Source organism: Lampris incognitus, chromosome 5, assembly GCF_029633865.1.
Source record: "Lampris incognitus isolate fLamInc1 chromosome 5, fLamInc1.hap2, whole genome shotgun sequence".
NCBI classification, from domain to species: domain Eukaryota; kingdom Metazoa; phylum Chordata; class Actinopteri; order Lampriformes; family Lampridae; genus Lampris; species Lampris incognitus.
In genome coordinates this window covers 21604214-21631654 of record NC_079215.1, presented here as the reverse complement: position 1 = coordinate 21631654, position 27441 = coordinate 21604214, and the positions used below count along the sequence as shown (strand labels likewise).

At 45.3% G+C, this 27441-nt stretch overlaps 1 protein-coding gene across 1 annotated transcript; it reads right to left on the bottom strand.

Moving 5' to 3' along the window:
* Positions 1–538: 538 nt before the first annotated feature.
* Positions 539–17229, bottom strand: LOC130112738 (calmodulin-regulated spectrin-associated protein 3). The gene is made up of 19 exons (XM_056280213.1): positions 17097–17229; positions 11530–11807; positions 10722–10862; positions 10419–10505; positions 9992–10027; positions 9415–9462; positions 8118–8256; positions 7168–7307; positions 6920–7013; positions 6086–6137; positions 5886–5947; positions 5761–5791; positions 3137–5573; positions 2841–2959; positions 2274–2566; positions 1933–2035; positions 1399–1511; positions 1113–1231; positions 539–862 (listed from the first exon to the last, which is right to left on the bottom strand). The coding sequence occupies exons 1-19, from the start codon at positions 17227–17229 to the stop codon at positions 539–541; spliced, it is 4749 nt and encodes a 1582-aa protein (XP_056136188.1).
* Positions 17230–27441: the final 10212 nt, after the last annotated feature.

Here is a 27441-nt window from a genome sequence, read left to right as displayed (position 1 = left end):
TCCAACAGAAACAGTCAGTCAAGTAAAGAACGACTGAATTTTGGAGCAAACAGTATTCTTCCATCCCATGAAATTGAAGGTTTCCTAATATAAACAACAATCTGTGGAAAATTCCCTTGTCCTCTATCAGAAACAGGGTAACCATCTTTCACTCTGCATCTCAAACAAAATGATAAAGAACAAGACTTAATGCAGCTATGAGTAGGATAAACGCAGATAAATGAACACCTTATAAAACGCTCTGTGGTGTCCACTTGGTATGAGCCTCGGGGGGTCTTTCCTCAGGACGGTGGTGGTACACAATTTTCATGCACAGAAAAGGGAAGTCAATATCTCCTGTAAGTATGGTATATGTGTGCACCTAAATGTGCACAAGCATATATATATATAAGTCAGTAGGTATATAAATTACTTTTCCTGTTTTGTTTTTCTTAAGTGATACAGCTTTTGCTTTACTCTACGCATAATCTGGCATCATCAAGTTATGTTGGTCATGTCGATGGTACGTTATCTTATGATGTTTTGTTTTGGGTCTTTTTTACTTGGACATGCCAGCCTTCTTAGTAATGCTTGCTCTCCTGCCTCCACCTCCTCCTCCAGCTCCTTGCCAAAGAGAACTGGGGATGGTGAAGGCATCCACGCTCATACCCATGGTTTTGGATGGGATGGTGCTGAACTGCTTCCTGTCTGAACTGTATTTGTAGATGGACTCCACCTGATTGGAGCTAATTGTCCGCGGGCCCACGCCAGCCAATCGCACAAGCTCCTGGGAGTCAGGGTTCATGGTGTAGACGCCCCGGAACTGGCAGTTAGAATCACGAAACAAAATGAGAAAGTGGTTGGCCGGACTCTTCTCCATTTCCTGAGGATGGACGGGGAGAGGATGGAAGAGAGAAAGTAGAGAAAGGGTTATCTTAACTGGGTTTCTACTTTGGTCTGCCTCTGCATATGTATGAGCAGCTGAATGCATGTTTTTGTATGTTATTCACATGAATGTTTAAGTACAAGTAAAACATTACAACATGACTTGACCAGTCATTGTAATATAGATGTCACCAAAAAACGTGGCTGATTATATAAACTGAGGATAAAGAATCCAGATTGTCTGCTACCTCAATTATCTTGTTTTTCTGTGTCTCGTTGACCTTGCCAGCCAGACAGCAGCGAGAAAGTGCATTGTGAATGATGAATTTGTTTGACTTGAAGCTTGGCTCCTTGAAGAGCTTGGGACCTGAAAATGTGGGAAAACAAACATACATGCAGCACACACACACACACACACACACACACACACACACACACACACACACAAAACACGTGATTATCTACACAAACATCCAACTTGAAACTGCCATTGAATACTTATATTCAAAAATGGAGGAATATACTGTACTGTACCAGTGTAATCTGGGACAGGTGAGGTGCCATTTGAACCAGACTCCCAGTCTTTATCTCCATTCTGATTGGTCAGTCTGCTTGGTGACATACATCTTAAAGGTGAGCGAGGACGGCTGTTGGATGGACAGATGTTAATCAAGCAATAGGGCATTGTTCCTTTCTTTGGATTACTCACACAGGACTGTCTTAAAACCCCAGGTTAGTAAGAGAAATCAAATCATATCAAATCAAATCAAACTAGTCAACCAAATGCCACGGTCCCTTCCTGTCTTTATTCAGTCACCACTGGACCAGGGGAGATATTGGGACAAAGGTTGTAGGTAAACAACTTCAAAACATTGATTTACTTTCTTTTTTAACTTTGTCATTTTCATAGGGACCATGCACAATTAAAGAATTGCACCACAGTTATCTTAAGGCTGATTTGCATTTGTAGTCTCAAGGCAGGGAGTACAGTAAATAAGAACAAATATTCAATAACATGCACATGTACTGTACAATACAAACACACTGAGCCCTGGTACAGCAGTGTACCTTTGAGGCTTTGCAGTGGCATCACTGGTAGAGCTACGCGGCTCATCAGGCATGGCGGCCAGGTTGAGGGAGGAGTGAGAGTAAACCTTGGTCATTTTTGGCCCTTGACATACAGTGGATGCAAGAGACATCAACGGAGGAAAAGAGAGAGAGAAATGGAGAAAGAGGAAAACAAAGAAAGACAACTGAGTATAGCAACAAAGAAACCATCAAGCTACAGAGAGGTTCAGTCTTGTGTCGTCAGTTAAATCATCTACTAATACCCTGTTTGGCACGGTAAATTGAGTGGAACATAAACTTGCAAACAGCTCTCTACTTCACCATTCCTCATTCTCGCTTACCCTCGCTTCCTTTGGCCGGACTCTGAGGCAGCTGTGACTCCTCCCTGGTCATGCTGCGGGGCCGCGGGCGAGGCCGGCTCTTCTTGGTGGCTCCTCGTCCCTGAGAGGCTGGTTTCTGCCGCAGCACCTTGTCCAGGTCAGCCATTATCCTGAGCTGTTGCCTCCGTGCGTACTCCCCCCGTGTAAAATCTCCACGGCGTGCTGGTGTGGCGGGTGGAGTAGGGGAAGGGGAGGTAGTGCCGGCCGGAGGTGTGCGAGAGGGAGAGCCCCTATTCTCCTCTGAGGAGGCTGGTCTGGAGAATGGGAGACAATGTAGTTTGATTTATGCATCTAGCAAATTATAGTGGCTCCCATTGTGTTGACTGATGTACAAAGTCAAGCATGGGCGAGTTTGATTCAACATGCTAGGGACATCATTGTGTGTATGTTTGTGTGTGTGTTTGTGAGAGAGAAGAGTGGTGAGGTCTTGAAGTGCAAAAATAACATAGTAAAAAAAGCAAGAATAAATTAGGGTACTGGACAGGCAGGCAGGAGATGTCACACTGTGTGGGTGTGGGTGTCTCTCACCTCCTTTCCTTTTCTTGTTCATTCAACTGTCTCCTCTTCCTCAGCTCCTCAGTTCTTCTTTGCTGTCTCTCCAACAGGAGTGCTTTCCGCTGGGCCATCTCCCCCTCATGAGCCTCTTCCTGCACACACACACACACACACATACACACACACACACACACCACAGTACATAGTTAGAGATCCTGGGAGCAAAACGAAACTTTATTTGCGTTTCATACATGTATGACGGTCACAATACAGATGCACATGCAAGATAAATTTGTCTCTCCCTTCTCCTCTGCTTCCCATACACTCACCATGAAGATGAAACCTATTCCTCCTCTGGTCCCCAGGTCACCTGGTTCACCCCCTGGTTCTGCAGCCTTGTCCCACAGTGTCTGTTTTTCTTCTTTGGCGTCTGTTTGCTGCTCTGACAACTGTCTTGGTTCTGCAGCTGCGTCCATCTGTCCTGCTGGATCAGCAGCAGCCTCTGTGTGGTCGCTCATAGAGTCTGAGGAGAACTCCTGCCCCTCATCTGTTGGCTCATCACTCCCTGCATCTGGCCCTCTCAGGGATGATAGTGACGGCTCGATGAGACTGCAGCACTTCCCTCCCCCTCCGGCGCTGTACGCCACAGACAGAGACAGCGTGTCGCTGTCAAAGGAGCACTCTGACGGAGCGCCCGAGGCCACCATCACCACTCCCGCCTCCCCATCTTCTTGCTCCAGCTCCAGGCTGAACTGGGTAGGCGTCTCACTGGAGCCGGTTTCAGAGGCACTCTCTTCGGGCTGCTGGGACGTCTGCGGGGGTCCCTGTGGGGGTCCCTTTGGGGTGCGGGGCCCACCAATGTGGAAAGAAGACGAAGTCTGGACTTGACATTTGCTGGGGGACACACGCCGCAGGTGCGGAAGGGTGTCCACATTCTGCGGGGGTGTCAGGACGCGAGTGAGTGGCGGAAACTTGAGCTCAGAGGGACGTGGGTGGGGTTGGTGGGTGGGGCGTGGGAGGTGCTTGGGGCTGCGGGGAGCAGAAGAGGAGTGAATCTTAGTGCGGGGGGCAGGGCAGGAGGAAGAGATGGGGCTTTGGTTGAAGTTAGTGGAGGAGGAGTGCACGTGAGATCGCTGGGAGGGGGAGGTGGTGGAGGAGATGGGAACTGGACTGGCTGGGACGACCCAAGCTTTGCTGGTGCTCCGCATGGGAGTCTTTGTCGGTGTCCGAGGAGGAGTCTTGGTCGGAGTGCGGGGAGGAGTTTTGGGCGGTGTTCTGATGTTGCTTTTAGGCATTGACCTGGGTGTTGCTTTGGGCATATTTTTGGCTACAGTTCTCTGTTTACCCATTAGTTGCTGCTGCTGTTCAGTCAGTTTCTGCATGTCCTTCTGTAAGGACTGCAGAGCCTCACTCAGTTTCTGCACAACCTCATTGTACTCCACAATAACCGCTTCCCCCCCTTTCTCTTTCTCCCTTTCTCCCTTTTCTGCCCCCTTCTGTGTTTCTACAGAAAATGTAACCTGCTTCTCCAGTCGCGGCGGGGGTTGGATGTTTCCTTCAGTCGGCCTGTCTTTCTCCTTCTCTCCTTGGTTCTCCTTCTCTTTCTTTTCTCTCGCTTCCTTCTCCTCCTCCTTTTTAAGTTGCTCTTCCATACGGGTGAGGCGTTCTTCCAGAGTGAGACTGTCCCCTCCTACTCCTTCTACGCCTCCCTCTCCTTGCTCTTTTTTCAGCTGAAGGAAGGCTGTTTTTCCCAGCCTCTGTCTGTGCTTGGCAAATATGGCTTCAATCCTCTTCTTCTGGGCCTCGATGCTCCTGCGTTTCTCCTCCAGACGTGCTCCCAGCTCCCAGGTCTCAGGGCCTGGCTCGGGACCTCTTGGCCCCGGGCTATCCTGGCGGCCGGGCATCCCTGCTGGGGTGGAAGGCGTATGCGGAGTCCCTGGGGTGGTCGGTGTTGGTGCAGATGCTGACTCCTCACCAGGAGCGGCTGACTGTCTCCTCCTGCTGTCCCGTCGTTCTGCAAAACTTGTCATGCGTGGGCTGCCACCTTTGCTTTGGCTACTTTGGTGGCCATTACCGGGGCGAAGGTTACCCGCCGTGTTTCTGGGGAGATCATCCGAGGCTTCGGAGGAGTCCACGCTGCCATCCCGCAGTACAGAGTCATCATCCCGTGACATGTCGGAGTTATGCCTGGATCTCTCTCTCTTCTCACCCCGTCCTTGCCTTTCTTTTTGAGCCACTTCTCCTCCAACAGGCCGGTAAAGCATACCAGTGCGGCAGGGGGCAGAGCTACTGAACTTGGCAGAAATGTCTTCTGGTGAGTGGAGGAAGAAGCCAGCTGGGGCGCCCTCTGGACGCAGCCTGGGCTCTGGCCTAACCACCACCCCTCTTCTTCCTCCTTTTTCACCTTTATCCATCGGTTTTCCCTTTCTCCCATCTTTGGCTCCCGGGTTGTGGGTCACCTGATGTGCCTCCTCAATGGTTGGCAGCTCTCCCAGTGGTGGTGTTTGCGAGCGTGTGTGAGGCCCCCATGAAGAGCGCTGTGAGGGGGCGGAGGCACTGACCAGGTGGCTGAGGTCTTCTGGTGGGCTGTAGGGGACATGCGTCATACCCGTCGACGGCAGCGGGGATGTCATAGCAGGGATGCCAGTGGTCAGGCTGTCTGTGCTAACGGAGCGCAGGACAGAATCAATAGGGTTGCCCATGACAATGTCAACATCACTGTCCAGGCCGAAGGGTATGCTGAAAGTAACTGCTGAGAGAGGACGACTGGGCGGATGGATGTGTACACCGTGAGGCAGTCATGAAAATGGAGAAATGATAAGATGGAAAGGAAAGGTAAGGTTAGAGAAACACCAAGCAGTAGTTCAGATAAAACATGAGAGCAATAAAAATTTTAAAAAAAAGGGGGGGGGGACTCCAACAAGTAGACCATATCAGCGTTAGGTATAGCTACCCGATTTGTTTCTTGGCCCAGGTTTTGTTTTCTGAAACAAAAGGTAAAGAAATGGAAAAAAATGAGAATTCCATGAGAGAGAGAAAAAGACCACACAGGCAAAGATTGCTCTGCTTACTTCTTACCAGGTGACATCGGGGAGGAGATGGGCACAAAGGGTTGTTTGAAAATGAAGGAGGGAGATCCACTGCAACAGAGAAACACATGAAAACATTATTCAGTCAAAACTTAATGTTAAAAAGGAATGCACGGGTTCTGGATGTGTGCATGAGTGTGTGTTCCTGTGTGTGTGTGTGTGTGAGTGGTAGTGGTGAGGTGCTGGTACCTGTTGCTGTTCCCACTGACAGGACTGGTGCAGTCCAACAACCCCGAGGCATCTGGAAGACACAGAGACTCCTGTATATAGCAAAAGCTGCCACAGTAAACTTAGCTGAACATAAACTCACCAGCAGTTGTCTACGTCACCATTCCTCATCCTCCTTTACCCTCATTTCCTTTGGATGGGTTTTAACCTTTCCTACATGCTACAGTGTATGCTACAGTTTAAACGTAACGAAATTAACGATAAAAGGAAATTTTGACTAAGCTATTAAAGTATAATAAAACAGGGGACATCCGGGTAGTGTAGCAGTCTATTCCGTTGCCTACCAACACGGGGATCACTGGTTCGAATCCCCGTGTTGCCTCCGACTTGGTTGAGCGTCCCTACAGACACAATTGGCCGTGTCTGTGGGTGGGAAGCTAGATGTGGGTATGTGTCCTGGTCACTGCACTAGCGCTTCCTCTGGTCGGTCGGGGCGCCTGTTCAGAGGGGAGGGGCAACTGGGGGGAATAGTGTGATCCTCCCACATGCTACGTCCCCCTGGGGGGATGGCTGGTGACTCCAGATGTATTGGAGGAGGCATGTGGTAATCTGCAGCCCTCCCCGGATCGGCAGAGGGGTCGGAGCAGCGACCAGGACAGCTCAGAATACAATTGGGAAGAAAAAGGGGGTAAAAGTTTAAAAAAAAAAGGCATAATAAAACTACTTTTAACATCCTTAATGGCCTTGACTATTAGATACAATAGGTGGGTATCAACCCCAGCGAGCTGTTTCTTTCACCCTCTCCTAGCCGACACAGACTAGTCAACATACAGAGTGCAGTAAAAAACAACAGACCTGTGAGGTCGAGCGGCTGTATGGGCTGGACAAAATCAGGCTTCTTAACCTCAAACCACTCCAACAGCTCGGCAACAAAACTCATGATATTCACCTAAGCAAAGGAAAGGGCAGATTACCGCGGAGGCCGCTACACTCAAGGCAAACTTCAGTAGCAGAACATGAATCTGACCACAATCAATTCAACGCCAGATATGCTGAGTAAAATGCAACAGTGATTGGTGGGGATGTCCTCGTTCTCCTCTCACATGAAGAGCTGGCGGAGCGTAGAGCAGGTCCTCCACAGCCAGCGGGCAACAGCTGTGTAGGCTGTTTTCACAGAAGTCCCTGATCAGCTGCAGGTTGTATAGGCTGTCCGCCACAGACATGGTGTCCTTCAGACACACATCTTAGAGAGAGGAGAGGAGAAGTGTCAGGGTTAGGAGAGGCATAAGCGGGAAACAAAATTAGGTTGCAGGGGGCACTTAAGCAGTAAAGTGAGTTTTGCATTTGTGTCACAGGTAGTAAACAAAATTAGTCAGCTACATTTCAACTAAGACTAAGTTGCCTTTAATCCACTTTGGAGTAAAGACTTACAAAAAGCACTTGTAAAATGCTTTGACATGTCCAAGAGATTGGACTGACAGCTGAAGTTAATGAAGGTATGGAAAATGCATTGCATACAAATTACAAAATATCCAAGGCTCAGCATTTTCAGTTTTTACCAATTTTCACCAAAAAATACCCAGAGTTTTTTAAAAGGAGCAGACTGGTTTAAACTGATTTTCACCCGGATTTTATGTTTCCATGGATCCAAAAGTTGTTCCTGTTCATGTGATGTTATGTAACAGTGTCCTCTTGTGGCGAAATTCGGCATGCTGGATGGCTTTGAAAAATAAACACCGAAAACGCTGAGCCTTAAAAATATCCTGCTTAGTCCAGTTTACCGTTTAAATGTGGACAAACGAATGTCCTGTATCAATTAGGGCAGATATGATGGGATCCGTTTCCATATAGTTGTATATTTCTGTTCATTAGGCACCAGTTATTTCAAATAGCTGAAAAACATTTTCAAATGTGTTATCCCCATTTCTCCTTCTCTCCCCCATTTGTGTGTGTGTGTGTGTGTGTGTGTGTGTGTGTGTGTGTGTGTGCGTGCGTGCGTGCGTGCGTGCGTGCGTGCGTGCGTGCGTGCGTGCGTGCGTGCGTGCGCGTGTACCCTCCAGAGGCAACAAGCTTGGGCAGTAGTAGTGCAATACAGCAGCTATAGCACAGCCATTTGACAGGTCTTTAACCCCGGAGACCAGAGGAAAAGTAGGAGTCAGCTTAGACTGCACTTTATCCTTCCTATAGCGGATCTGAGGAAGAGGGAGGAGAGAGGAGAAGTGGGGAAGGAGAAGGACATAAAAAAGGACAAAGAACAGCAGATAAAGTGCAGGGGGAGGACATAAAACAGAAATTACAAATTGAAGGAAAAGGACAGATGCAGAAAAAAAGTAAACAAAAGACACATAAGCCGTATACAGTGTTTTTGAGAGAGCTTTTAAAGACGTTAAAGACTTAAGTTTCAAACAAAATATAAAAATAGCCGGGGTTGTCCCCTCTTCAGACAATAATGCTGAACAAAGAAAGCAACCGACTCAAACTGTGAAGCCAGCCGAACCAATAAAATTGCAAAAGGGGACAGAAATCATAGAGACCAAAGCACAGGACCGGCAAGTGCCACAAAACACACACACACACACACACACACACACACACACACACACACACACACAGAAGTGAAGGCGCATTGAATGGCTAACAGTATAAGGCATCGTTGTGAGAAGCCTGGAGGTTATGAGTTATGAGAAGAAAATAAAAGTCAATACCAACAGAATGGGATTTTCCCTTTGGTGTCCATGCAGCACAAACAGGCAGTGAAAGCACTCTGGCTTATCCCCAGTAAACCACTTCCAATCAGGGAAAATATACTACATTGTCTGCTAAAAACAGTCAAAACTAATTTCTGTCCAATATTAAAGACAAAGAAATCGGACACTATCCTTGTTTAGGATGCACAAACGGTAGCCATTATACATCCAGGAAAATCCTGTCGACACAAAACGACTACTGCGTGTCTAAGTGCACGAACCACATTACAGAGATGTTACGCAGCCTGGTTGCAGGAGGACTGAAATTTGGATGGATGCTAAAAAATTGAATCAATAGTTAATTTATGATTGTAATTTGCCTCCAGCAGCGTGGCTTTGTAACATATATATATATATACCTCAAAGAAAACTGGTGAAAATACAAATTTATATGAAAAATAAACACTGTGTTAACACAAACGGACTTTGTCAATGGTTCATCCAACCTTGGAGTTGGAGTGGCGACCTATGTGCCAATAAGTCCACTGATATGAGTGACAGCATGAGAGAGGTGTGGCGATTCATCAGTCTGTCTGTCAGTCAAGTAAGTTGATGCTACAAGAGACAAGGAGAATGACAGAGGAGTGGCGTGCTATACATTACCACTGGTGGCTTATTCCCCGACTCCTTCAAACAAAAAGCGATAGCATGCTGGATGGGGGATGGTAGAGAGAGGGAGACAAGCGTAAATGACAAGGGGGCTCGTCATCGTCGGAACCGCCACACCACGTGGTCACATGACACTGCTCTGGGAGGAAGTAACAAACGGGGAAGGAGGAGACAGCAGGAGCGATGAGGGGGAAGAGAAACTGAAACAGTTTTCACAATAAGCCCTCCCTGCGCTCCATCATCTCCTCTTTCCCCTAAAAGCTTAGACCACTGATGGAAACTGAGACACGGATGACCGAATGTACCAGACCAAGCACCCGAACCCAAACCCCTAACACATCATCAGTTAACAAGAAGCTGCCGGCTCTTAGTGGCATCTCTTTTGTCAGGTCAAAGGATTATTACTGTCATATAGAAAGGTACTTCAAATAAGGCATAACCATTTCCTAAGAGCCCTTGATTTAAGCTCTATCAGAGAGAGGGAGAGAGAGAGAGGTATAAAGAAAGAGAAAGCTGAGACAAGGAGAAAGACAAAGAAAAACGGATGTAAAAACAGGTAGGGGACACTTACTGGGACTAGTTTCCAGTACCACCGGTTGGAGGAACACTGCCAGACAGAAGCACAGCATGAGAGGGGACAGACAGAACAGGAGTGAAGCAAAGCAAGGTAGAAGTTAGAGGCTTTAGCGACACAGAGGTGTAGTCTGTAGTGACAAATTGTTGTGCTGTATGCATCTGTGTGTGTGTGTGTGTGTGTGTGTGTGTGTGTGTGTGTGTGTGTGTGTGTGTGTGTGTGTGGGCGTGCATACTTAAAACTTTTATCTTTATGGGGACCAATTTGATTTCTGGACCTTCAGAGTGAGGACAGAGTAATATTTGGCTGGCCCTCATTAATTCAAGGGACTATTTTAGGGTTTGGACCCGAGTTAAGGTTAGGATTAGGTTTAGGTTAAGATTAAGGTTAATGAGTGTGTGAGTGCATATCCATTTGTTTTCACCGTATCCTGGACAGGCTGCAGGTCTGTGCAAGTCTGAGACTTGGAAGGCTCTTCCTCCTCTGTGCTCTGTCTTAACATCTGGTTCAGCTATAAACACACACACACACACACACACACACACACACACACACACACACACACACACACACACACACACACACACACACACACACACACAAAATCATAGTTTATCGAATGGCAACCATACATTACTACCCAACAACTGTGTTTGTGAATGGTGAAAGGCAGTGAGGTTTGAAGCAGTTCAGATTAAAACTGCCGCAGTGAGGGATGTGGACTCACCCGGTTGACCCAGAAGAGCAAGGCATTCTCCCACGGAGCCCCAGCACCCATTTGCTCAGCCTCTAACGCCATCTTCACCCTGCCCACTGTTTCCTGGGCTGCCAGTGACATCAGAGCATCAATCAGGGCCAGGTGGGCCTTCTGCAAGCGGAAAGAACTATCAGACAATGGAGAAAGCAGACATGGCAGAAATGGCACATTTAATTTTAGCTACATGCATATGTAACAGATTTTTCGAAATTGGGGTCCATGTTGACAGTTCACTATCCCGTATTTTGTTGATGTTGTCCTTTATGGTTTGCCGTGGAAGGGTCAGAAGTTGTGAACTACCAGGTTAAGGAGATAATAAAGATAAGATAATAAAGAAAGAATGTGTGGTTTTACATCTACTGAGCCCTCTTGTTGGCGTTTATTGTGTAATCACACACAAAAAACTCCGTAAACATATACATGTACAGATTGTACAGAAAACGGCTTGTGTTCTATTATAACAGGTGTCTGAAATTCAGATTTGACCAGAAATGTAAAGCACTTTGAGTGTCTGTTGCAGCTAGAGAAGCGCTATATAAAAGGCAACTTGATTGATTGATTGATTGATTGATTGATTGATTGATTGATTGATTGATTGATTGATTGATTGATTGATTGGACAGACATATAAGGCGCAACTCCCAAGGCTTGGCTACACATAGAAAATGAGAGTCAATTTAAAATGTTTGGCAACATGGGATCAGAAGACAAAACAAAAAAAATATATCAAGAAGTGCACGTATTACCCCAGTGCTAACCAATATGCATACACACATACCATCTTTATGGGATCATGGCTGAGGTCTTCCTCAGTAACATCTTCATTCTGGGTCTTGGGGGTGAAACCTTTCTTAGTAAGAAGCTGTAGCAGGGCTGAGTTGTTGGAAGTAGACCCCTGTGATGCTGGGAGGGAGACCCCATAGGCCTGGGCTAGCAGAGCGTGGGCGCGGCAGTAATGGTCTGAGGAGAGTAGCAGCTTGGACACATCTGGCTTAAGGTGCTCCTGTTCATACTGGTCCTTATACAGGGGGTTACGCAGCTCCACTGGTACATTCTCTGTACAGGGAAAGGACAAAGTGACATAGCTGCAGGAAATAGGAGTGCTGGGAGTGCAGAAGCAGAGTCCCCTATTGATTAGGAGTGTAAGAAAACGTTGCTACACTTGTAACATCATGATAATACTATCTTTCACAATATTGTATCGATTTTCAGAAACATTGCATCAGTTCTTATCTTCTTCTACTACTACTACTATTACCACGACTACTACTACTTTCGGCTGCTCCCGTTAGGGGTCGCCACAGCGGATCATCCATTTCCATTTCTTCTTGTCCTCTGCATCTGCCTCTGTCACACCAGCCACCTGATTACACTAAAAGAGGCCGGGATGCAGCGATACTTCATTGTGTTGTTTTCATCTACAACCACTAGATGGCAGGTGCAGTGTGTTGTAACAGGGCTGCACAAAACCGCCACAGCAGCAGGCATTGCCAGTAGCCACAACTCCGATTAGTCTTATTTTATGCATCCTGATGTACTTTCATTGTAACATTTTTATCTAAAATTTTGACCAAATATTGCAATATCTCGCAGTGTTTGTAGTAACATAACATATCACAGTATGTTGAATAATATATCACAATATAATTGTTGGCCCTGTGATGGCCTGGCGGCCTGTCCAGGGTGTCTCCCGCCTGCCGCCCAGTGACTGCTGGGATAGGCTCCAGCAGCCCCGCGACCCTGAGAGCAGGATATGCAGTTCGGATCAGATAATAGATGGAATGGGTGGAATATAATGGTTCAAACAGATAAACGCATACCATTGTGATATGAATAGTATCACCAAATTCTCACTAACACACAGCCCTACCATTGATCAGGGCTTGAATTGTACTTTTTAGGTGGAGGGAAATAATTTTCACAATAAATAGCCAAATTAGCCTATTAAGTAAAATCTTAAATGTGTTTTTGTGTTTAGAAACAGTTGTGAAATAACAACTTCAATGTGAACATAATAAAACAGATGTTTCTGTGGTCATAACATGCGGTCAGAAACTGCTTTGGCAACTACTTAACATGCTCATTGTTCGGTAGCAGTAGACAATGACTCAAACCAGCTTGTTCAGTTACTTTTATATGCCTTGCAGTAGGCCACTGGCCTGTATCAGTCTTACATGTGATGTACTGAGATTTTGGCACTTGTCGGATATATGTGATGCTTTAGGCTACATTATAGTGTTAACTGGGTGGCCCCAGCCTATACCTAATTAATAATCCCTTTGCAAGTGGAGCGCATACCCCTTGGCATTTCATTGGTTTCATTTCTGGCTTAATTTGGTTTCAAATGCATAATGATAGCATATGGTTCAAGCTGACTCAATTCCCTGAAACTCAACCCTTCAGGGGATGCACTAAAACACAAGCATGTAAGGACCTTCTTGGTGCCACATACAAGACAGAGATGAACGACTTTCTGGGTGTACGGGGTAGATACAAGGCGACACAAGTGAGTCTGTAAAAGCAGCGTGGACAAACTGAGTCAGCTTTCAGAATCTCTTAAGGGAGACACTTCAACTCAACTGTCAAGCTTTGCCTTTTCGCAAGTTAGTGGAAAGTTTGGGATATGAGATACAGGCTACAGCAAAGAGTCTCCTGTAGCTCTGCTGTATTCCATATTCTTAGGGAAACCTTGGGGAAAACTACATAGGGTGAGTACACAGGCATAATGAGACAGCGCCGGGCCCCAATGCAAGATGGTCAAAGCAGGCCCCGGCCTGCTCATCACAACCAGGCATAACACAATATCTTGTCAGAAGCGATCGAAAGAAGTGAAAGCATGCAGCTTTAAAATGACCAGCAACAGTGAAATGCACTGCACAGTTGACGTCTAAATGAAATTATTATTAGGAGAACAGACCGCCATGCAATAGAAGAGGAGCCATAATAACAAGACCAGGATATTGACAGACTAGTCTACTTAACAAAATCCAGTGCCGGAGCACCATAACAGATGAAAACATAATCGGTGACGGTACACCCGCACATTGACAACATTATTCATGTCTGAACATAGGCCTTATATACACAAAGCACACGTGTGTAGGTTGATTATTAGTCAAATAAATAAGTTCTACTTACATCATAGGTGCCCTCTTCGGGCTTTTTGCTGTACAAAGTCTTGACACTTCACTAGCTAGCTAACTCTTCTGTGTGGCTTTCGCCATGCAGTAGTACACATGTACATAATTATGCGTGGGCACACTTTGCACATTTTGAACATACCGTAAACCATAGACTCGGTGCTCAAGATCTGTGATACGACAGTGGCGAGATAAAGAAAGGTCTGTGCGTGCCGGCTCCAATGCAGCTGCATTACCTGCATATATGCTAGTTTCGCCTCTGGGTGAGCAAACTGAAATAAAGCTGTTGTCCCCCCCCCCCCCCCCCCGAGGATGGCATCTGCAAATAGATAGTTAAACATACTATGTAGACCCAAGTGTCCTGGACTTGATTCCAGATCTTTGCTGCATGTCTTCCTCTTTCTCTGCTCACCCTACACCCCTGTCTATCTCTCCTGTATAGTAGCAGCTGAAACTGCCATGAAAGGAAAGCTTTTTTGTAAAGGAAACTAGAGGACCATAAGGAGTAGTTCCTGCAGAGGCTGCGGGACAGAGAATAAACTTCCAGACAAAGATAGTAATGCCATCATCTGCATGAGCAGCTCTGCTAGGTTTACCAAGCAACTCGGTGTGTGTGTTTGTGTGTGTGTGTGTGTGTGTGTGTGTGTGTGTGTGTGTGTGTGTGTGTGTGTGTGTGTGTGTGTGTGTGTGTGTGTAAATTGTTAAGAATTTGCACACAACATGCAAAAGGGTCACTTCATAAAGAAATACACAAACAGCACACAGAAAGAACACTTGAGCAAACTCAAACACATATACATGTGCACGCGCGCGCACACACACACACACACACACACACACAACTCCACTGGTTGACCCATATTCTGACTCTGCAGTCTGTGCATGGCTGCTCAAGAAGTCGGGATAATCCAAGAGACTGGCGTAGATTCAACCATTCTCTTCATCTCCTCTTCCTACTGAACTGCACTCTCTCCTTCTTCATACCCCACACCCTCCTCTTTACTCCCTCCACTAAATACTACCCATTGCCTTTACTTCTCATCTGTTCTTACTTTTTAATAATGGCTGGCAAAAGCAACGTTTGTTGCTTATCATCTTCTTTACATGTTATGTCGACTTTTTTTTCTCCTCGTGTATCCAAACCTGCTTCAGCCAATTTTGTCTGAACTGCTCAGGCATTGAGGAAGGGGACAGGGTTAGAGAGGAGAGGAGGGGAGAGGAAAGGAAAAGAGAAGAGAAGAGAAGAAAAAAATTAAGTAATTTAAAGCAAACATTTGAGCTAAATTCCAAATTAAATGTGCGCCCAAGGATGCCATACTTTATAACCCTGCTTGCCAGTCATTGATTATAAACACTGACATGACAATATTCTTCAAATAACAGGGTGTGACGAAAGCGAGGTTTGTTTAAAACATCATTGAGTGCATGGAGTGATACCCTACCACAAAGAGTTTGGCTTTCTCTCCGGGGCTGACGCCACTTTTCTTACACTGAGGGAAATAGAGCTGCTGTTTCTATGGGAACAGAGGAAGTAGAAAGTGGCCATTATGTCCCAGTCAAGGCAAAGACCATGGGACAGGACCAGTCAACCCATTTATCTTCATGCTAATCGACTACAGTGGAAACAGGCTACTGGGGCTAAAACAGCACAGTACAGGGGGGAAAAGCACTACCAAGGGCTGCTGCGGCTTTGTGGCATGGAATTTGTTTTGGCTCAGAACTTGATGCGCACAAAAGCTAAGCCTTCACTAGAGTGCTAGATAGGATGCATTAAAAGTAAATATCACCAAAAACCAAGTATATGTGAGTATCAGTGTATGATAATAAAACTCATGTATAATCTCAGGCCACAAACAACTAAAGAACACACACACACACACACACACACACACACACACACACACACACACACACACACACACACACACACACACACGGATAGGTGTCCTATGCTTTACAAAGCACTGCAGACCTCTCAGGAAGTGGAGATAGGGAACAAGAATACTACAGACACTGAACTGTCCAGTGAAATCAATAAACCGGTCGCCTTTTAAATAGTGCCCAACCCCCGGATACACAATGTAAAATAAAATGTCAGTCACAGTTGGACTGTATACAAAAGCCCATTATATAATGTCACTTCCAGGCCACTTCGTTCGTAGCCTCCATTAAAATTGTATGAGGTCCGAGTGGACGCCATTCAGCTAACAGCTAACAATGGGATCCCATTCTTTCAACTTTGCGCAGATCCCATTGATTGACAAGCTAAACGTTATTTCCCGAGGCACGCCATTTTAAAGCAATTGCAGCAGAAAAGAAGAACAAGAAGCAAAACCAGTCCCGTGGGATGAACTAGGTGCACGTTGACGTTTGCCACGTTTCCATTCAGCGAAGCCTGCATACACTTGGTCGAGCTCTGATTAACAGAAAAACGTGTCGACGGACAGCCATTCTGTCCTGCCTGCGGACTGTCACCTTTGCGCGCACGGAGGCGTGCGTCACGCGGCTAGGGGCGTGCGTGCGTAACACTGACACCGATATTACCCTATCTATTGGCCCACATATAGCCGCATCCACGGTGTATAGAATTGGACGCGATAGGTTTTGTTGTCTATACAAAAAAGCACGTATGCGTCGTTTAGATCGGAGTAACACTTGTTTTCGAAGAAAGCCTCGAGTTGTCCCCATTTTAAGCCTTTTTTGGTTACGTTATAGTAAACCCTGATAGACTACATGCAGGCCTATGGCTGGCTGCATAACCACTGACAAAAGGTTTTGTTGCGGTGCAGTGACGACGGTCTGTGATTTTTACCCCGCAATTCACACCTCTGAACACCCCCCCCCCATTCGTGTGATTCATATTCACTCAGTTTATTTGGTCTCGGCATTGTGGTGAAACGTGCAGTCTCATAATGAGCAGCCTGTGAGGGATGAAAGCTGCGGTAGGCAATCTTGCTAAACAGGGCAGCGGTCGCAAAGCGATGGCTGATGGAGAAACGACATGTTTAAAGCGTCACTGAACGAGAAAAAAAACAAAATCAAAACAGAAGGGCAAGCACTAATTTAGTTCAGAGCCACAAATAGCATTATGCATTATTTAGCGCCCCACCCAAGCGGCGCATCGTCCTCCTTGGTAATATAACGTGGACAGCGTTTGCCTGCCTACTAAAGAGGACCAATAATGTCCTGTTTCAATCAAGCCTACCTGCGGACCCGTAAGATTTTGCCAATAGCCAGCGAACGCTGGCACATGTCTTCGCTCGGTTGAAATCATATTGGTCCAGCGGTTTAATCTCCGGCACCGTGAACGTCTTCTTCATCGTGCTCGCATCCTCCATCACCGAGCTGCAGGAGGGACGCGCCTGCACAACCTCACCGGCCCAAGCTGAACAAGTGGGAGATGGGAAGAGGAGGAGGAGGAGGAGGAAGAAGAGGAAGAAGATGGGGGGTGGGATGGAGGACGAGTGATATTTGAGTTTTCTTCTGTCACACCTGCGAGTCCGTCTGTTATAACGGATAGCCTGCGGTGGGGTCTGGGGGCTTCCCTAGCGGGGGCGAACTTATCTAGCAACCTATATTTGGAGTACTCCCCGTACTTGATGTGTCGCTTTATGATTTTTGTTAATTTCATTGTACGTTTGCGTTGCATAAATTGTCGTCTTTCTCTTACAAGACTAGCGGTTTGTTGTCTTTTATTATCCGTCAAGTACGCCTGTACATTGTACGATAAAGTGCTTTGTAACCAAATCTTGATTGATGGACTGATAATACACTTTGCCAATAAATATAACGCTTCGCTGACGTTTTAGCATGGATCCGGCTCTTGACAGGTTAACGGGGTTTAAATCGAACGGTACAATTGTATCAAACAACAATTATTGGGCCCATTGTTTTGTTCCTTTGTGCTGTCTAGATGAACATCTCAACCCTCGTTATCACACCAAAACAACCCCCGGGGGGGTTAATTGATATGGAACAGCCCCCCCCCCCCCGCGTAGCAGCAAAAAAAGCCACCGCAGTCTGTCGTCTGTCCTCTGCAAGCGGTGTTGCAGCGAAATCTGCGACCACCGAAATTGCAACCGTGATTCTCCCGGGTGAATGAGGATTTGGTGTGGTCAAAGCTTGGGTATGACATCGGCACAGTTACATTAAGGTAGGGGTTTGGTGTGTGGTGCGGTTGATTAAGATCAGGATAACAATTCAGGGAGGGCGGTCGTTTCCTCTACTGCGCCATCTAGTGACGGCCGTGGAGGAGGCGCTTTCTGCGTGTACTGCTGCGTTCCATCCAAAGTCGGAGGTTGGAATTTCCCAGTTGAATTGTCCGATTTCCGACCTCGAAGCGTTCCAGGTGCACGACGCAAAACGTAAAAAATAAATAAATACATAAAAAACAAACAAACAAAAACATGGTCGTGACAAACTGGTGATTTTTCTTCTTTTTTTGCAAGTGTAAATACAATTGAACTGCCAGCAGTACAGCCTCCTTACATACATATAGACGAAACAGAGGAGGAAAAACGACGCATGAGGTAACAGACCCCATTATACATTTTATTTTAGAGCAGTTTTATACTTGGAAACGTATCTATAAATTCCATTCACTAGCCTTATACAAATACATCCACCCATCCATCCATCCATTATCTGAACCGTTTATCCTGCTATCAGGGTCGCGGGGATGCTGGAGCCTATAATGGTATGCAGGTGACGTCAAAGATGCGGAACTCACGGCGGTAACACGGCACTGAGTGGCAAAAAGACTGAGTGGCAGCGTTGACGTCCAGCTTGAACACAGCGAAAATGCATCTAAAATGGGAAAGAGCGGTTGTGCGATAGACTGCACTAATAGATTTCACAAGAAATCTGAGTTATCTTTTTACAGACTACCGAAAGATAAGGTAAAGAGAAACAAATGGATCGCTGCAATTCGCAGAAACTGGAATCCAGCCACCGAATCGTGGATTTGCAGTTCCCATTTTGTGTCGGGTAGGCTAACGTTAGGCTATGTTGGATTTCTGGGTAATGTTAAATGGTAAAATCATAAAGTCATATACTGTATTGACTACTCATCAATTAAATATTTAGCATCTTTCATAAGTTTTTGTCCGCATTTTTTTTAAAACGTCCTTGTGTTGTGTTCTACAAACAAAGGGGAGAACGGTTGGCTTAACGGCACAGTTTTCACAGTTGTAACTTAATAAAATAAAATAAATCTTTGTACAAACCCGTCCATATACAACCAGAATGTCCATCGGTGTCCTCGTCACGTTAATTTCGCCAGCAAATCCCGCCTTGAAGTATGACCAAGCCGCAAGACTTTTGTATACCTCCAGGCTTTGCTTTGTGTATTTCCCTGGCGTAGAAATCAAGTACATATAAATATCAGGAAACTCGATTTGTGGTCAAATGTTAATGTCCATGGACCACTGGTTATTTGGTAAACTGTGCGGGTCACTGTCAAGTCCAATTTCCTTTCATTTAAGAAGATGATCTTGCGTTATAATCCCGGTTTCGCCGTTTCCCCTACGAGAAGCGGCCATGTTTTGGGATGTTTTGTCACTCACTGCGACTGAGGGGGCGTGTTCCAGTGGGAAAGTGACGTCAATCCATACCCTCTATTCCAGCAGTCATACGCCCATTTCACGCCGCGGCCATGTTGGATTTAAAAAAAAACCAAGTGGTGGGAACTTGGCCACGCCCCCTTCTTACTCAATCGGAAATCAATGCAGCCGGGGCCAGCAGCAAACATGGTTTGGACTACCAACCTCGAGCACCTACCGTTATTTACCACAATATGAAAACTAAGCTGGATCTTTTCTTTTTCGAGTACTTTCTGCCTCTCCTGTGCCAGTGAGGAGAGACACACACACAGGGCTGTATTCAAAGAAGCTGTTTAATCATAATAAAATAAAAAATAAGATACGTTTAATTTTTATACTGTACATTCAATATTTATACATTAGATTGTCCCATCTACAATATTTTCATTCTTTGTCCTTTAACTTTAACAAAACTGTTGGTCCATTTTAAACTAAAATATGTTCGGTCAACTGTCATTCTGTTGTAGCAATAAACTGGAACTCGCTACCAACTCAAATCATCAATTGTTTACTAAACTAAGATAGTGATTGCTCATCTCAAGGTGTGGGCTAAAAAATGGGACTGTACTGAAATGAAATTAAATATGTTTCAATCTATCTAAGGTTTGTGTGCACTATTTTCTTGTCAGCTGAATTTAACAAAGGTTTAAAACAGTGGTCCCTGAAAATTTGTTCGGAGAGCACATACAGTCCACAGTTGGTTGACTGTTCCACTTAGTGAAAGGGGTATTACTCCATCAAAAATGTGGTACTCCTTTATGCGTCTTATTGACCGTTCGACATGTATTCTCAAGCCAGCAATACTCTGTGTGTCTGTGAGCTCATCACAGCTAAACTGTCCACTTGGGCCTAAAAATGCAGGGGTGACAAGTTTTACATCTATTTCATCGAGCAGGTCTTTGATAAGGAAGCCGTTATCGGCCATGACCTCATCACCTGACTCTAAGAGGTCCAGAACACCTGACCTCTTAGTTATCTCCTTATCAGAAATACATCCTGTGTATAGATTACTTACCAGGCTAACTGACCCTGAGGGAGTGATCCCAATTAGGGATTTCAGTGTAGTGTTACTTTTATAATGGGAGTATGTCATGGTGTTCAAAACCTTCGAACTAGCTGTCTTGATGCGGATCTCTGTGCAGTCTAGTATCACTCTTGTGTTTGAGTAGAATTCCCTGAATACTGGTTGCATTAGCTCGTCTACTGCTGCTCTACTAGGCCATATTGGGAGGGTCCCTAACATAAAGAGCAAATAGTTGGCCCACGTCGTACAGTTCCTGCTGACTGTGGCCAGCGACACATTGAATCGTACAGATAAATCCAGAGCAAAAAAGCCCTGCCTCACACGGCACAAGAACAGGAACAACTGATCAATCAGCGATAAATGCTCTGCATGGAAGCCAGACACAGAAATGTGTTCTAGGTTATGGCTGTTCCTTTGCATTTGAGTCCATCGCACCATGGACTCTGCAGTAGGCTGTAAAGCTAGGAAGAGTGCTTTGAGGGTGTGGTAATCCTTAAAACCAGTGTAAAACCTGATCAGATTGGGCGCACACTGGAAGCGTTCTAGACCAAAACACTCACTTTTCAGCTTTTTATTTTCGTCCTCCAGGAAAGCGATGTGTTTCTTTACTGCGTCAAGCTGGTCTTCCACAGAAAGGGGCCTCACGTCGTAGTCATGATCAGGTAGAGTCGCCCAAACCTCACTGGACACATGAGAATATGTCATACATGTGGGAAGCAATATAAATCCACACATTTTCCTGTTATCAAGATGATGTGTCAGAACAGAGCTAGCCACTATTGAAAGATTAGTGAATATATATATATATATATATATATACACATATTATACAATGCAGTAATCTACATGTTTGAAAAATTGTATTGTACTGACAGTAACAACTCACCTATCTCTCTCATGTTCCTCTTCATCTTCTTCCGCTATTAAGTCACCAATGCGACTACAAACAGGAGCAAACATTTTTCAACGTCAAACTTCTGTCTCCCTTCTAATGTTTTAGTCACAGTGAAACTGGTCACCCCAATATTATTTAACTGGCTGTACATGGTGCAACCTCTGCAGCTCAATGCATACAGTAACGTTAAATGTACATGCAACCTCTGCAGCTCAATGCATACAGTAGGTCTACATGTACATGTCTGTTGCAATAATAGCAGGAGGAGTAAACATTTAGCCATATGGCATCTTAATGTGGAATTTAGTTGTAAACATGAGTGCACAACTGTAAACGTTACTCACTCATCTGCTGACTCGGGTGTCACTTCCCCAGCAGGTTGTCCACCACAAACAGGAACCCTAAAAATACAAGCTATTAATGGCAGGTATTATGTTTCATTTCATCAACATCCTAAAATAATTTTCATGACAACATCCAGCTAACGTTATTGTAGCTCCACTCAGTAATCACAATGAAGCAAGTCTTGGATAGGAATGGGGTTTATTCTTCGGGAACAGGCCAACCCGTGAGACTGGGTTGAGAGCAAATAAAAATAAAAATAAAATGCGTACATGTACGTCAATTCTCAATAACTGCACAGATAGTTAGCACATTAGCAAATTAGCTAGCACAACAGACAATTAGCAACACATAACGTTACCTCGTCAGCTGCTTAGTACTGAGAGGGGCTAAATTCTTCACTTCGTCTGGTCTCCGTCTGGTCTCCGTCTAGATTATCTTCTTTCCTCAGGTCTTACAGGTAAGTATACAATTAAATCTTGTTGTTATCTTAACTTGTCTTTCTCTTAATTAGCTTTGTCTTGTGTGCTGCTATTTTCTTGTTGTCGCTGTTAGTGCTATTATTTTTGCCGCTTGATATCGAGGTGCTACATTCTTAAATTGCCGGTAACAATAGAGCCGCGGAGATTAGTTCCGCCCTCCGTACTACAATATACAGGTGAGAAGTAGGAACCAAAATTATAATTCAGAAAACAAAACTAAAAACTTAACTGACACTGTCTGCAGTTACACTCCCACCAAATCATTACTGATTTCTTAGAACGACAGACTTTGAAAGACGTCATGTTGCATAGAAACATTAACTTAAAAAATATACTATGAACCACCTGAACTACTGGTGGAGGGATTGGAGATAAAGACAGCTTTAGAAATGATTATTATACTGTCAACTTAATTCACAATTCTTATCTTTAATTAAGCTGTTAACTACTAGCTTCTACTGTATTTGTATTAGTCTTTAGATATACTAAAGCCTTCAGTCTACAGCTTCCAACAGTGTAACTGTCTTCTGGATAGGCCTCTCCAGGTGAACTGGCTTGGAGATGCGCTTTCCTTTAGAATCCAGAGTTGAGTCACTGATGAGCAACTTGAGTCTCCTGACTCTTCCATCCTTTCCTGGGTACACTTCGATAACCTTTGCCAACTTCCACTGGTTTCGTGGTGTAGCATCCTCTTTCAGCAGAACGATGTCGTTGATCCTTGCGCTTCTGTGGTCTTTAGTCCACTTCTGCCTTTGCTGGAGGTTTAGGAGATACTCCTTTTTCCACCGTGCCCAGAAACTGTTGGCTAAGAGTTGCACTCGGCACCATCGCTTGCAGAGGTAACGATCTTCCTTGACGAAATTTAGTCTGGCCATAGCTTTCACCAATCTTAACCAGTCGGAGAACTTGTGTAGGCAATCTAACAATGACCTTACTTCCTCTGCCTGGGTGTCATAAACCTGAGCTTTCTTGAGCTCTGGGTCACCACTTTTAATTTCTCCCACCTTGACTTCTCCACTTGGTAGCTCTTTGTGCCAGAGAAAATCTGGGCCTGTGAACCAGTTACAGATTTCTGATTCAAGGACCCTTTCTGCATCTCCGCCTGAGATTGTTTGATCCATGAAGGTCTTATAGTCTTTGTTGTATTTTTCATTTTTCCTCAACTTCCTTTCTAGGCATCGGAGACGGTGGATGGCGCACACCTTGTTATCAGGTAAGTTGGGTCTTTCTCTCTTAAATGGCAGTGGCATTTCATAGTGTCCATCATCTTTGAGCCTGATGCCTTTTTCCATCGTTGACAGGAATTGAAGATCTTCTTGAGAAAAGTGCTCATCTTCTGATGCTCTTTCGACAAAGTCAGATTCCAGCACTTTGATGACATCCACAGGTGAGTATACCTCCTTGATCTGTGTTCTAAGGACATAGTACACTTCACTTGTGAGATCTGCAGAGCATTGAAGGCATGGCATCACTTGCTTCATGATGACCTGGTGACTTACTCCAATTACATCTCCATAATCGAGACATGGATTGCCATAGCCGACTACACTCCAGCCCAAGTCTGTTCTCTGAGCGAAGGGCAGATTGTCCTCCTTACTTGACACCACTTGTCTTGTGAGGAGAGCTTGGGGACAGTTGTAGCCAATTAGCAAGCCAACATCATATTTTTGCAGAGGAGCGATTTCGTGCGCAATGTGTTCAAGATGAGGCCAAGCCATTGCAGTCTTTGGTGTAGGAATATGATCTCTTTTTGCAGGGATGAAATCTCTAGTGTAGGTCTCTGGCAGAGGGATTATCTTGTCCGAGAAGTATCCTCTCACTTGTAAACCAGTCAGTTTCCTGCATGACACAAGCTTGGTTTTTGCAGCCATTGTGGAGAGCTTTAGCTGAACTGGTGCATTCTTTGTGTGGAGAGCCTTTGCTGTGTCTTCGAGGATAAACGTTGTGTCACTTTGTGTATCGAGAAGTGCATACACAAGAACTTCGTTGGTGGGCTCACTTGCTGCTGACACCCACACTGGAACAATTGAGGATGTATGAGTGTCTTTGACATTCTGAACAACTCTCAGTGACCTTGCTTCGCTTGATGTGCTTGGATCACTCGAGGTTGTTGCTTTACTTGATGTTCTCACATCACTTGATGCTCTTGCCGGTGTATCATGTGAGCGTTCCACTCTCCTTTCCTGTGACTTGTCAATGTTCCTTGCTCCATCAGGCCTTGTTGCCATCTTTTCTTCTTTAGTGCGATTATCGTGGAGGCAAGTTGGATGTCTTTTCTCACACGTATCACAATAATTTTTGCTCTTACAGTCATTTGAGCGACGGCTGGACTTCAGACAGCCGAAGCACAATTTCTTCTCCTGAACAAACTTGACTCGCTCAGCGATTGTCTTATCCATAAATCTGCGACACTTGTGTAGAGTGTGACCTGCCTTCTCACAGAAATCACAGGATAAATAGACAACCCTCTCGTCTGAATTGGTTGCCAGCACCTTTGCTCCGGGGCTTCTGCTTTTTGAAACCTTGAACCTTTCGCTCTCACTTGGTTTTAGAGCGTAGAGGGATGATACTGGATGACAAGCAATTTTGGCTTCATGTGTGAGGAACTTAACGAACTGGCTGAAGCTTGGGTAGGTGTGACACTGTCTGCAGTTACAGTTATTATAGCTCTGCATGACCTAACGTGATGTCTGTCTGCTAGTAAAGTTAGTAAACTTAGCTACCTCCTCGGCGTAGGTTGATTTGACCATGGGAAAATGGTCGGTGGAGTTCCGGCTTTCAGTTTTGTCAGCCCAAGAAACGTCTTGCGAAAACAGTCCTCGGTGAAGTGCTTTGAGCACACCCTGGTCGTGCGCGGAGTTTGCGGGGGGGGGGGGGGCAGGGGGAGCACTGCCCCCCCTGGTGACTGAAACGGGTAATTGCATTGTTTCAAAAAAGAGTGGAATAATTACGTTTGGCATGACCAGATATTTTATCAATATTTTAAATAACACAAAACAACTAAATGGTACCAGGTAATACATCTGAGTTCATATACTGCTTTAGTAAAAACAAAAAAATGTTCAGGGCTCTAGGTCATGTGACGAGTGACACGTACGCTAACATAAATCGAACCAGCGATTCTCAGCTAGCATACATGGGTAATAACGTTGTAGTTATCTAGTCGGCACGAAAATATGGACATAAGGAGATTTTTAAAACGTCGAGCTCCAGACGACACAAATGGTCAGCCATCTGGATCTAACAAGGATACAACACAAACATCAATAACCGATGATGACGATAGGCAAAACGATACTGTTGTGAACTTAAGTCGAACACTTCCTTAATTCCCGGAGATGCCCCTTTGATTTAGGACTTTATTTACGTTGGGGCTGTTGCGTTTAGTTTAATTTTGAAGCGTCGGGGCACTCCGCCACCTTGTGTCTATTGCGTTCCAAGACAGCCGTGCCGTGATTGGATTTCATAAAGGCGAATTGTTAAATTGTTACGATGTAATTTCAAATCCGCTTTAAAAATAAACATATATGTGTATTTAACATGTTTGTTTTGTCCATATCTGCTCGTGCTGTGTTCCCAGGGTGGTAGGCCAGGTCTCAGCTGTTACAATGAGTTTTTGGTTTTTTTTGCCCCCCCTGGCTCGAATGTCAAACTCCGCCTATGACCCTGGTGTTGCCTGTGATCTATAAAGACAAATGATATCTGACGTTGCTGTCAGCAACATGTTAACTGTTATGGTTGTAGTTAGACCAGAAAGCTAGCTAACAACGTTGCTAGGGAGCTAGCTAGCTAGCCATCCAGCCAGCTAGCTAGGTAAAGGTGAAGGTATTGGTAGTTACCTGAAAATGTGGCCCTGTATCCCTCTTAATTTTCACCACCCATGCCTTACGGGTGTGCAGGCGTTTGGGGAAGCGGTGAAACGTAAAGGATTTATCTCTTTCCCTTCTTTGATAGGAGCTGCAGGATGGTACATGTTAAAGTGTGTTGTTACCTTCTACTAATGAGACGTTACAACTCGTTTCAACCCCACGGGGCTATAAACTTTAATAATAACTTCGGCACGTAAGGTTATGCATCACGCTCGGTCCGTTATTCCAGGTGCAACAACCTAAACGACCCCTGTGTAAACAAGGAACTAAACAATGGTTCCTAACAATAGTTCCTATTGTTACATCCTTTCTCTTTTCAGTTTCTTCTTTTTTTTTAGAACCTTTAATACATTTGCACAACATTTGTGATTCACTTTTTTTTCTTTTTCATTCATGCCCCCCCCCCAAAGTCCATTAGTGCTACAGATCCATTCATCTATGTGAGGTCACAAAGTCTTTGTATCGCTGCGGCTGCACAACAGAGCGGCCTGATCTGGTGGTAACAGGGTTGGCCCTGTCACCAGTGTCCTTGGTTTTGTTTCCTGCTAAGACACTGCGAGAAGGAACACTCTCTGAATGTCCGGGTTCAACACTCTCTTGCTGACTGGGGCTGCTGATCTCCATGTCCATAGTGTCAGTGAAGATTGCCCCTGGTGCATGCCTGAGGTGTCTACGATTTCTCCTGATGACACCACCCGTGTGCAGCTGGACCTCATAGGATCTCCTATCGACCGGCCTCAGCACCTTGCCCACTCTCCAGCCAGTGTGGGGTGCGAGAGGCTGAACTCTCACACATTCACCTGGGGCAAGCGTGTCCAAGTCTTTAGCCGACCTGTCATAGTATGCCCTCTGCCGTTGTTGGTTATTTTGTAAATCCTGTTTCACCTGCACAACTTTCGGCTGTAACAGGCTTGCCTTGGTTGGCAGTAGTGTTTTGGTACGGCGACTGAGCAGCCGCTGTGCTGGTGTGGTATCAGTACCCTGTGATGGTGTGTTGCGGTGGTCCAGAAGGGCGAGATAAGGATCCCGTCCAGCAGCCTTGGCTTTGAGCAAGAGTCTTTTTGCTGTCTTAACAGCTGACTCAGCTTTGCCGTTGCTTTGCGGGTAACCTGGTGATGAGGTTTTATGTTGAAATCCCCACAGTCGACTGAACTTCTGGAATTCTTGTGACGAATACTGTGGGCCATTGTCCGAGATTACAATATCTGGGATACCTTGGCGGGCAAAATGAGCTTTCAGCTTCCGTATCACTGTGGTTGACTTGGTATCTGCCAGGTAATCTATTTCCCAAAAATTTGAGAAAAAATCAACAATTATGAGGTAGTCTTTGTTTTCAAA

What these genes read in the sequence shown, in the direction of transcription:
- LOC130112738 (XM_056280213.1), bottom strand. Translation starts at nt 17,229, where the DNA reads ATGGAGGATGCGAGCACGATGAAGAAGACGTTCACGGTGCCGGAGATT. An exon ending in GGTACTGGAAACTAGTCCCA is followed by an intron (nt 9,463 to 9,991) that starts GTAAGTGTCCCC and finishes TCCCCCATCCAG; the next exon opens with CATGCTATCGCTTTTTGTTT. An exon ending in AAGCTTGTTGCCTCTGGAGG is followed by an intron (nt 7,308 to 8,117) that starts GTACACGCGCAC and finishes CCTCTCTCTAAG; the next exon opens with ATGTGTGTCTGAAGGACACC.